The 12,910-nt window shown below is 46.2% G+C and overlaps 1 protein-coding gene across 1 annotated transcript in view; it reads right to left on the reverse strand.

Annotated features, from left to right (window-relative positions):
• Positions 1 to 12,910, reverse strand: part of LOC126535958 (phospholipid-transporting ATPase VA-like) — a 214,125-nt gene that overhangs the window by 82,568 nt on the left and 118,647 nt on the right. The window contains exon 3 of the mRNA XM_050182831.3: positions 375 to 579. Coding sequence (XP_050038788.1) covers positions 375 to 579 — 205 coding nt within the window. The remainder of the gene's footprint in view (positions 1 to 374; positions 580 to 12,910) is intronic.

Genomic DNA, 12,910 nt, shown 5'->3' on the forward strand with positions numbered 1-12,910 from the left:
ACAAAAGACAGCTACTAGCTGCAGCCTTAGCTAGATCAAGCTGGAAGGTAGATGACTACTAGCTAGCTGCGTGCTTCCTGGGAAGGTAAACAGCAAGAAAAGAGACTGCATGCCAAAAAAAAGAAAGACAAAGATAACTGTCACGGAATGCTATTTACTTTCTTTGTCAAGGTTATCCAGGAAATGGAAGCATTTCAACTTGTCCACGGTTTGCTGCGCGTAATATGCAAATTTTGTAAACATCCGCAGATAAAGAAACTGCTGCAATTGCCTTTTGACAAAGCCCCCTTTGTGTGCAAAACAGTATTCATGTTGTTAAACACACACAGCTGGAGAGCTAGGTGCTGCCGTTTACACGTGGAACACTAACTTACATGTTGCGCATATCCACGGACGACCTGCCTCTGCTTCAAGTTTGTCTCGCCATCCAAGTTGGCCGTCTCGATGTAACACAGCCCCTGCTCGTCACTCGAACGCAAAACCAGAATGTCTGCTGGGATGACCTCGTTGCAGGACAGGTGGACAATGTCTCCAACTCTAACATGCTTCCAGAGTGTTTTGACATAGCGGCCAGATTGCCTGCAAATAAAAAATAAATAAATAAATAAAAACAATTTCTTAAATACTGCTGGCAGATGAGATTTACAGGAGCACGAAACCCACACAAGCTACAAGCATATCATCCAGTTACAACACTCGGCAATATAGTTTATATATAAGTAATATGTATACATTAGCCCGCTGCTCTCTGAAAACATGATGATCACATAGCCATACATGCCAACTCCCGAATATCTTGTAAAATTTACGAATTCAGGCTCATTCTACGATTTCACAAGTAGTGTCATGTTTTACGAACTGGTGTTCAAAGATAGGGCGCGGTGCTCTTTCGAGCAAGTCTCTATGATAAAGCAAAAGAAATAGAGGCTACAGCAATGTCGCTGAAAAAGTATGTGTGATCTAAAAACATTGCGTTGCTTATCAGTATGTGCTGTTCAATGTTTTCCTGCTGCATGTTACAAAAGTTCGTGCGAAGGACATATTATTACACTTCGACAGTTATGCGTAGCGAATGCCCTGCAGAAATTGATCATAATTTTCTTTGTCTCTTTTTCTGCCTCTCATATTTCAGCAAAAGCCAGAGATGCAATCGAGTGGGCATAAGACAATCTTGGGAGTACTTGGAACGAACACTGTGCTATAGCGAGTATTCAATAGAAATGTGCCTCCATCTTTCATATACACTCAGACAAAAAGTGCGAAGCCTAATAATTACAGATCGGGTATAGCCATCAATCAAACAAAAGTATGATTTCCAGGCCTTCAATCATTTCTTACCCAAGCTCAAATACATTCCTCTAAATCTATGCCGCATCCTATGCAACCAACCAGTGGAGATGTATACATTGTGATGTGTAGAATACATGCATGTCAAGATGCAATGATGCAATCTTCGATGCTTAATGGCTATGTGAAGGGCTTTACTCCAAGGATCTTCCTTGGATGACCAATGAACCCTTTACCATTCTTTACACACTTTCAAAAAGAGAACCGCGGCAGCAAATTAAGCCACACACTGGCAAGCGCAGACATGCGCTGTCAAGTTTGGGCACCGACGTGGTGGCTTGCTGATCTGATGCACGAGAAACATCTGTCATTGTCACCTCGAGACGGCTAAGAAGCTGACTGCAATGACACAAGAAGTTCAAGTGCATGAGGCTGCAAGCTGACGTGAAAAAGTGGGACGCCATGGCTTCGCCGTGCAGACTCTGTCATATTCGATACCAAATAGTAAGCTACACAAAGGTGGACCACAGTCAAGTGGTCAAAAGAGCTGGGACACGCGAGGCAGATAAATGCTCAAGCTTGCAGGCGTGAATGTGAGAATCTCCAATGACAGAGCATTTCACACACCTTGTAGGGAGAGGAAAGAAAAATTGAAAAGAAAAAAGGAAAGAAAGGAGGCCTGGCACCTTCACAAACGAGTACGTCGAACAGGCGTATACGTATATTACCGATATCAGACCACTCTCTTTTGAGAGACATTTTGTCAAGTTAACAGCCAACACTTATTGCCACTGACATTGATAACTGCCAAATCAGGGCAGTATGTTTCACATGGCTAAGGCAGCTCTGCTTTTAAATAGCCACAAAATCGATATCTGAAAGAGTTTGGACATCTGGGGCAGACCCGAGCTGTGAAAAGCATGCACTTACGTGCTTATATATACCGTGTGTTTAAGCAAACCCTCTCGAAAATTTTAAAAAATTGCTTGTGGCAGATAGCCTAGCCCATGAGCTGGTCTATTCAAAGAGGCGAACATTACTTACACAAGAAACTGAAATGCTTAATCGACGAATAAAATATCACTAATTCAGTTTTACCTAACTATGTTACGGCACATACTGCAATTTGCAAATTCGAACCGGAGAGTTCGCAAGGCGGATCCACTTGGAACAAATGCTCAGGATGACACCAGTTTCGTGATATTATTTCCCAAACTTTGCGGAGAAATGCCTTGGTGTTCCAGTTACTCTTGTGCTTCAATGCATAAAGCGATGTTTTGTTAAAAAAAGAAGTGGAATGACAGTGCATTTTTACCCAAAGTTTAACGGTGCATATCTCATAAATGGTGTCATGTACACAGTTCTTTTCAAGTGGTTATGCCTTGCATTGCAGTCTCATTCGCTAGAATTCGTAAATTGCAATATGTGCCACAATGTAATTAGTTAAACACTTAATTAATCTATTTTTGTTAATTATACCATTATGCATTCCAATTTCTTGTGCAAGTAATAGAGAGCTCTAGAATAGAGGCCCCAATAGTTTGGGGCCCCAAAGAGCTTTGCAGGTGTTAGCATTGGAGCACACAGGAGTGAAGAGTTTTAGAATAGGGCTTTGCATTTGAGGATAACGTCTTGCGCTGACAGCGCCACTACAGCATCAAAGAAAAGCTATTAGAAATAATTAAATAAAATATACCATTTTATGATAGGAATAGTAGTTTTCACTTTCATGCTTTTACGTTTAATTACAATTTAGAGGTCATTCTGTAAGCAGCAAACAATTAGTTGCGCTTAGTTTTGAGTAACCAACTTTATATGCCTTCACCAGCCAAGCTAAGCCGTGTCAGGCCTATGAGCCATAAAATTCACAATCGAATTCGGAATCAGTGGCGTCTAATGAATCAATCTTCACAACACAGACTAGTTGAGATAAAGCAATAACCGTAGTCACTTCTCTTAGCTTGCGAACTTCACGCATTACCCGAAATCTAGCCCAGTTTGGTGCTAGGTTAGAGCCGTCATCTTCGTTGACGAAAATCTTTTGGGGCAACTTTTCGGGCTCCCGCTAGATCAGTGAAACAACGTGCCCCACGCAAAACCCAAATGCAGTTTGCGTCTCACGCATTCACAGTGGCTTCGACGCTATTTCTTTGGGGCCCCAAAACGTTTGCATGGTGACCCTATCTAAAGCTCTCTAATGTCCACCTGTTTGGATAGTTGTGCTATCTGCGACAGGCAATTTTTTTTAATTGAAACTGTTAGCTGAAACACCATATATATATATATATATATAGTTTTAGAAACGAAGGTGCACACTTACGAAAATTGCATCTTTAATGTTTTTAACGTTTCGGCCGTGCCACGGCCGAAACGTTAAAAACATTAAAGATGCAATTTTCGTAAGTGTGCACCTTCGTTTCTAAAACTACCTATATATATACCTATATATATATATATATATATATATATATATATATATATATATATATATATATATATATATATACCTGCACACTTAATTAGGTGTTGCCCTTCACTGAATCGAGATGCAGACCACCCATACAGGAAAAGGCTCAACGCACGGTGTGACGCGAAATCCGAGTCCGCGACACGTGCTCGTCCTAAGCCAACTCCTCGACAGAGAATCACAGAATCGCGCGTGCCAGGAAACCGTGGTATCAAAAAAAGAAAAAAAGGAAAGAAACACTGAAGAACACCTGCCCTGGACGCTGCGCATCTTCGCATACGCGCGAGCCACACAGGCGTTCTCTATGCCTCTTGCATCGGTACGCGTGCTCCGTGTACATTCATCGCGCGCGTGTCCAATGTTTGGGTCATCGAGTAGCTGCGCATACACACAAACGCGGCCGAAGTGCGCGCGGCAGCAGCAGTATTCTCAGATCGCGGCGCGGGCGGAGGGGTGCGCAACAGCTATTTTTAGGGGCCTCGATGCGCGCCCGCAGTGGGCGAACAATCGCGTCAGGTCAGCTCGGGCGCCACGAACATCTGCAATGGCGCTGGGGCTTCAACTTGGGTTACGTGACGACTGCGCAATATATGTAAGGATGCCGAAGAACAAGAAAACAATAAAGAAGGCGGGGTTGTTACGGATTACACGAAACACCGATGACTTCAGACGGCTAAACGTGCACTTGATGAAACACACGCAGAGAAAGCTTAACTGTGGAGAAAGCGTCACGAGAGAGCTGAACCAGACGCACGGATGCCCAGTTCGCTTTGTCAGTATACTAGCAGCGGGCACACCGCGCTAAACTGGCTCAAGTCAGGACCATTTTCAGATTCTAAGAACATAGCCCCATGCGATGCAGGCTAGGGAAAAAGCAACGCAGGCGCAGTTACAATTCCTGAAATCGACCAGCCAAGACGTGTCGTTCACTCGAAATAGCACGAAGTTACAAACGATACTCGCGTATCGTATATCATATACGTGGCTATGACGTTGCGCGAAGTCGCGAGTTCCATTCCCGGCAGCGGCGGCCGCATATTCCCGTGGGGCGGAATGCTCATGTACGGGCACGTGTACCTTCACATATCGACTAATACAAAGCTCTGCGGCGTGCAACAACGCATGGCTTCCAAGTGCGGTTCTTTTCCAAACTTGCTTCCACCTCTCGTCGACTCCTGCCACTTCTTCCGCGTAATAACCTTAACCCAGACGCCAAGGGAAACTCATAATATAGTGAGAAACTCTACGGGAAACCTACACATAACTATATAGTGCCGCTTCCATCCGCCTTGCATCGGGTCGGAGAAACGGTGGATAGTTACGGCGTTGCATCGGATTTCGTGCAAGCTTTCACAGGAGCCGGACAGTGGGTTCGCGCACGCGGTATTGCCGGCTCAAGGGCACGACATCTACGCCGCCACGGCGCGAGAGCCGGTCGTGTTTCTCCGTGCGCTTGTGTGTTCATAGCGACCAACGTTGCCTTGCTCTGCTGAAATGCACATGCAAGCGCACATTCATTCGACTTTTGTGCAATGCACCTTATGTACCAAGCCAATGACGCGGCGTAAAGCCAAATGTTCGTGCACGCCGACAAAAAAAAAAAATTGTTGATGCAGCTTCTTTGTGTATGACTGATGGCGACTTGAACTGCCATTAGCTGTTCTGAAGTGCAGTGTGGAGTGTACACAGGGTGTCCCAATTATTGCGCATCGCGTTTTGTTAAAGAAAGACGGGCCGTATTCTACGCGAAGAAAACCAAGTGCAATGTTCTCGCGTGTGCAGCCGCCAGTGATATCTTTGTTGATGACATTCAATTTATTTATGAATTACAATTAGTGAATAGCATTGGAGAGATTGTGTCTCCTTGCCTGACCACTTTCTTGATGTGTTCTTTTTTTTTTTTTCAATTTAGTTGAGGAGTAACTGCGGAGTCTCTGTAGATACTTCCCGGGATATTCACGTATGCCTCAGCTGTACTCCTGACTATATATATAATACACATAACGGTGCACTTGAACCACAACTGCAGGCAAAGTCAAACGCGGACCGCCTGCAGGTGCTCCGCGATGCGTACGTAGCCCACCGACCGCTCTCGGCATATGCGGAGGCGAGCCGGCCGTCGGCGGGGCCGCAGAGCCTGGGCTCTGCGATGAACGCTGACGTATACTGCGCGCGCTCCACGGAAGCGACACCGCGACACAAGTTGCGAGAGCTGCTGCCACTTTCCGGTGAAGAACTCCGAGGAGAGAACTGCCTGCGCATGCGCTAAACTATTATTATTATCGTTAGGACTGCATACACGATCACAGAAAGAAGAAATAGAGAGATGGATGGCAACTTCCGCTGCAGGTTGGGCAAAATTCCTGCAGGCTCCGGACGGTAATAACATAGCCAATGCACGTTCAGTATGCAAGCTCGGTGTATGCACATAAGGAATCTCTTAGAATTAGCATGGTTCTGTGTCTCTATAGGGTCCGCGGCTGGTAATTATATATCAGTTCTATAACAAATCAGTGTGAATGAAAGAATGCTAATATATTATGTTTAATGATTGCATGTATGCACGATAGGCACATGTATTGCTGTCATCCTATACGCTGCCAGTCACGCGTACATAGTCGTTCGTGCACCCCCGTTATCTCTCTTTGAAACAATAGCAGAGTGAATACAGAGGTCTGTTATTGTTATGTCTCAGGGTAACACTATCAAACAGCGTGACCAATAAACACGCCTCGTTGCCAGCTATACGAAGAGTACACAGAACTACGTTACACTGGGAGGTTCTAGGGTGCCCTTCTATACGGGCATAGACGTGTAACCGCCCTTCAATACATCTCGCGTTAGATCACACTAGAGCAAATTAAGACTGGACGTTAGACCAGATATAGTTGTTACGAGCGAACAGGATTGCAGGATATCGTGTTCTTGCATATCGGGAGCGTATGGAAGAACTGTTTGCAAGTTCGAAGAGGAACAGGAACAATGAATGTAACAACATTGCAAGAAGGTAACGTGCATTGGCAACAGCAACAATATAATTAGTGCGATCGGGCCGGGAGATATCCGCGAACAGACAGAACAGAGCATTTTTCGAATAAAGTTTCACTACACAGGGCAGACGGAAACCGAAAACAGGCCACTCAGAACAAATAAATCACGGTAGCAATGAATGAAAGAAGGCGCATATCAGTTCACGTTGCGCCGCCTTCCACAGCGGTTCGTGTCACCGCAGCGCTGTCGCATCTACCGTCATGGCGTCAGACGACCGCAGCCGCTTAGTGAAGAATAACGGAAACGCAAGAACGCAGAGTATCAGCGTGAATACAGATTACACCAGAAACAAACAAACGACGCTGCCCAGAACTACAACAACACGCTGCCGAACGCAACAAACAAGAGGCCGTGCCGACACCGCCCGACGTTCCAGGGAAAGCTGCATTCATTTGCTACATTTCCCTCGCCATTTCACCCCACGTCCACATCCGCTGCGGGCTCTCTATAACACGAGCAAACATTCCTTCTACTCGCCTCTTCTACGTCATCTCGTGCAGGTCTCACTACAGCTCGGTGTTGAAACCGCGCTTCTCAGTCTGACGATTCTTTCACGGTCGTTCTCGCAATTATACCAAACACAGCAGCGCACGACTACTGAACACCACGTCGTTACCACGAAATGTCTACGCATCATTCAGATAACTCCCTGAGGAGATTATACATACAACTTTTTTTTTCAGTTTCTACGTTAGCATGTTGGCTGAAAACCGGAATCATTTGGACGATATTGCTGAGAAATCAAGAACGCCGCATGCCACTGACGTGCTAACGAAGCAGCAGCAGGTGTTCCGATTCGCCCGCTCTGCATGCTCCATTGAGGCGCGCTCGTGACACGGCCTCGCAGCCAATTTTAGGTGCCGCTTCGCTCCTACAGGCGCCGTCGGCTTTGTCGCTCAATGGACCATTGGATGCTTTCGCAGTAATAATAATAATAATAATAATAATAACAATAATAATAACGAAGAAAGCCTCGAAGGCTATTCTGTCGTGAGGCGCTGGCCACTAAGAGCTTCTACATTTCCCTTGAAATTGAGCAAACAGCTGGGTGAGATCGATGATCACGCGAACTTTGCCTCTTTGTATGTAAATTCGCAGGTGCACACGATCTATACTAACCTGCATCTTGCTGCGCATGTGTTGCATTTTTTTTCATGCAAAAGCATCAAATGGCCCACTCAGTGAAAAAGCCGACGCCTGTCGTCTGTATAGCAGCGAAACGGCAGTGTTATGATTGGGGGTTCAATCCCATCGCTCGTAACCCGTTCTCAAGATTGGAGTCCGGCATGAATTAGAAGGTAGCTGGCTCATGCCGTTGTCCAACTTATCCACGCTGAGGACGTTGATGAAGGGAAGGACTGCTTCTCATCGAGAACGAGGAATATGGGTTTATTTACAGTATTTATATCAGTCTAACATGACTGCTTGAGAAAGTACATCAGTCTAACATGACTGCTTGAGAGTGTCCTGAGCAGCCGCACAACAGCGGTTTTTAAACACTCGGTCCTCCCCCAATACCCAGGTGACGGAAACGGCCGTCCAAGCACCGTAGACGAGTTGACCAGGCACCGTAGGGGAGACGAAGCACCGTAGGGGAGACGACCCGGCACCGTAGGGGCATTTATTCCCCGAACTGCAGCGCGCCCGCCGGCCGCCCATTGTCTGGCGTCTTGGTCGGCGCGTGGGAAGGGGTGTCAGTAGACGTTCCCGCGGCCCAGTAACAGTAGTTGGTCCGCCGAGCCCGTTTAGATACATTGGCGACTTCGTCAAACTCGGCTCCAGCGACGGAGAGTCGAGGACGCACGTATTATTGTTCACACACAGTCGACTTAGTCACGCCGTGGCTAGAGGTGTGCGGCGACGCTCCCGGAATGTTGCCTCCACAGTCGCAACTGGTTGGCAAAACTTGCACTGCAGCTGGCCGTTCTTAACAGCAGGTAAATCCCCTTGGCTGCGACGCCACGTCACGTGCCCGTCGCGACGTAACAGAGCGGGCGAAAGGGCACACCTGATGTGCCAGGTGTTGCGTGAGGGGAGATGGCATCGCTGCGACGCCACGTCACCCTCGCTCTCGGAAGCCTGTGTTATCCGAGCGTTCCTTCTACGCGCAAGCTCTCGCCTGCGTTCTGACTGCGCCTCGGTAAAGAAAAAGAAAAAAAGAACGCAAGGCGTCTCGACGAGCTCGCTTGCTCGCGAAGAGCTCATAACTCGAAGGACCGCTCAGCGGCGTTCAATTGGACTTTAATGTTTTCGTATGCACAGCTGATAAGAAGTGCTTAGGTGTCCTCGAACTTTTTTAACAACGTATGTTGTTCTTAGTCATGGTGATGGCTCCTTTGTGTTTGACTTTTCTCGAAAGTTCTTATTTCTTCGAGGATGAGCGCATACGAACGTTCTTTTTATAAGCTTGTTGTCCCTGTGGGAAAATGCACGCCGAGTCGTATTTCTCAACTATTGTAGATTACCTGAAAGAAGTCATAACTATGTAGCCTTAACTAAATGGCATTGCTTTGGGGCGACGAAAGAAAACGACTGAGTAATCAACTCGGAGCAGAACGGTGCGAATACTTTCGGATTACGGTCGTAGAGTTCTTAATTCACTGATTACCGTCTCTAAGGCTTCTCCCATTGTCTATTCAATGATACGGGCAGGGCTTAAAGTCTCCCTTCAGTGGAGGGCGAAGGGGCGGGGCAGGCTTCTCAAAACGCGGCGACCAGTATAGCGCGCGCACGCTCACACGCTCATATTATATATATATATATATATATATATATTGACACAAAATATACAAAACAACACAAGCAGGCCGGTCTAAGCCTCAGTTGGCTTGTAGGACAGTGCCTATGAATATGATAAACAAGGCAAAAAAATATGCATAAATTGGTGAGACATGTAGAAAAATAAAACAAAACGAATAGCAAAAAATTGAAAGAACCAGATAACATTTGATTATCTACTATATATATATATATACACACACACACTTCACGAGGAGGCAGCTTCACGCTCAGGTGGCTCGTGAAACAGTATACGCTGCGCCAAGAATTTTAGTCGAACAAGGATGGTGACCGTGCTGTGCAGTCCGTCGGGGAAATGAATGCAGCCGTAAGACAATACCTGCATTCCTTTTTTTGCTCATGCCACATTAACCGATTAATCGATATTAAATCATTAATCGTATACTTCGAGAGTTAGAATTTCCCCGCACATGACACGACTGGTAATAATAAAATCACCTCCAGCGCTTGTCAAATGGGTGCCTGTCACGGTGCAGCATTATTCGATTCGGCGAACCACCGATCAACGGGCGCCGAAAGGTCGTAGGAATAGGAACCGGCGAGCAAGACGATTATTGCCGGCCACTCGGGCAAGCGGCCGAAAGGAGTCGAAGGCAGGTTTAGAGATTATTGTCTTTTTGTCGTCGGCGCGACCGTGACTCCCCGACGTCTTTTTGTAGGAACCCCTAGGTATTCTCTGCCCCGCGCGTGCATTGAGAAGCTTACTAAGAAGCCAGGGGTGCGAATACTCCGAAATATACGGTGTCTCTGTGCAATCCTGTGTGCACGAATTGCTGACAGTGTGTGTGTGCCGACAGCGCCGTATGGCCGGCTGCCGTCGTTTCTCCCGTGTTTGTGAACGAACAATAGAGGCGCCCCACGGACTCAAGGGTGTGCGCGTGTGGTGCAATACAAGTGCGCGACTTTTAACAGCAGGGGGGAATAACCCGTTCCCTCGCCCCTAATTGTAAGGGGCGCGGCCAAGACCTTGGGAGAAGCCGGGACACAATTGGGTGAACTTGATGGGATCGTCACCAATATCTGCGGTTCCCCAACACAGGGAACTAGGGAAAGGAAAATCATAAGAAGCCAACAAACACTGACACCAAGGACAAGATAGGGGAAATTACTTGTGCTTAATAAATGAAATAAAGAAACGATAAATTATTGGAAATGAAAGTGGATGAAAAAACAACTTGCCGCAGTTGGCGAACGATGCTCTACCAATTGAGCTACCGCGGCGTCGTTTCCCCATCCACCTTCTTGGGTATTTATGTTTCCTAGTAGAACCCTGGCAGTGTTAGCCAGCGCCACCACTCACAGACCTTGGCGGCGGATGTGGAACATACTTTTTGCCGCAGGCGTCACGAGAATGTGATATTTTTGGGTGAAGGCTACCGGTCAATACTCACACATGCTACCTGAAGGCATTAATGTTGCCGGATTCGAGACCCTCGTTATGTAATAAACGATAAGAAAGGGGGTTAACCGAGGGGCCCGATTTTCATTAGTCATATCATAAGAAGCCAACAAACACTGACACCAAGGACACCATAGGGGAAATTACTTGCGCTTAATAAATGAAATAAAGAACCGATAAATTATTGGAAATGAAAGTGATGAAAAAACAACTTGCGGGATCGCTCCCCACCCGCGGCAAGTTGTTTTTTTCATTTCCAATAATTTATCGTTTCTTTATTTCATAATAATCTGGACCATCTTGGTTTCTTTAACGTGCACATAAATATAACTACGTGTGTGTTTTCGCATTTCGCCCCCATCGAAATGCTGCCGCCGTGGCCGGGATTCGATCCCGCGACCTCGTGCTTAGCAACGCAACACCATAGCCACTATGCAACCACGGCGGGTGTCATTAAAGGCCAACCGCTATGACATTTTCGCGAAAAATCGCAGTGCGCACCAAGATTCTTTGTCCGCGGACTGGCACAGAACTGACGACAACACCCTTTGCTTTACGACTCGATGCCATTTAACAACTTGGTAGGGAGGAGAACAACAGATGATGACCCCCCCTCCCCTCCCCTTAATTTAGGCATCAAAAATGCCTACGTTTGTGAGCTTTCCGTGACACATCTACACGTATTTAAGAGGTATCTGAAACTAGGCTTATTATATGCTATCCAAAACTGCTGCAGTTGGCTTCACCAGACCCCTTTCTTGTGGTCAAATTGTAGACTTCAAAACGGGCTTATAGACATTCCACAAGCAGCACAGTCGACAGAAGGCGCAAGGACATAAGTAAATGTGCGCAATTTGCACTAAAATGCCTGTACACAGACAATTCACAGGAAAAAGCATCTAGACCAGTTTCTGGACACAGTAAGCGAAGGGCGGCAGGAGTATGGGCCAGCACACGCACGGCACTTCTCGCGACTGGACCTCCACGACTCTCACGGGTATACCGGACGGGGAACGAGAGTTTATTCTGCGGGTATTCATGCATACCATAAATCTGGGCTGCTATTATTATTATTATTATTATTATTATTATTATTATTATTCCATCCCGGTCTCCACGGAACTCGTTTTATATGGGATGCCGCTGCAAATATGCAACGTTGAAAATAAAACAAGCAAACCTTGCCTGGCAGGTACATACTTAGGACACTGATAGCTCGTCTCAAGCCTACAGGTATCATCAGGAAATTCTGGAGCGCAAGGTAACGTTAACTATCAGACCGTCAGACCACCGGCAGAATTATCTTCAAGCGTGCATAGTAATAGCGCCTTAGGCACCAGTTAATTAGGTCGCATGAAAGTATAGTCCAGACACATTTCTTGCATCTTCATTAAAAGGTACAGCACGATATAAATTAACGATCTTGAATTTTTCAGAGCGTGTTTTATTGGCTGAGTACAACCGCACCAAGCTCTCAAAAGTCACTGAGCAAGCAGAAGCGACCGCGACTCTTTCACCTGCTATCGTGCTTGGCGAACAGTGGGTCACTTCAGAAATTGGCCCAGTAAAATGATTGCTGTCACAAGAAGCGAAATAATATAACCCAAGTATACACGATGACTCGTTCTTTTTTTCTCCTGCACACTTCGAGCATATGAATAAAATTTGAACCCCTAGTGGAACCAGAAGTGTCTTCGGACGTAAGTGCGCATTTTAATACACGTCGCTGGTTTAATTCTTGCTTCCAATTTTGAAGAGCTATCTTGGCTCGTGGCGTGAACAATTGAAAAGCAAACAAGTTAAGGCTAACCACAACAATCGTTCTTTTGACTTCTCCATGTCGTGTAATATGTATGACACGCATGATTTCAGCTTCTGCGCAGCTAGTGCGATGCCCGTAAGTCAAA

Source organism: Dermacentor andersoni, chromosome 4, assembly GCF_023375885.2.
Source record: "Dermacentor andersoni chromosome 4, qqDerAnde1_hic_scaffold, whole genome shotgun sequence".
In the NCBI taxonomy this organism is placed as follows: Eukaryota; Metazoa; Arthropoda; class Arachnida; order Ixodida; family Ixodidae; genus Dermacentor; species Dermacentor andersoni.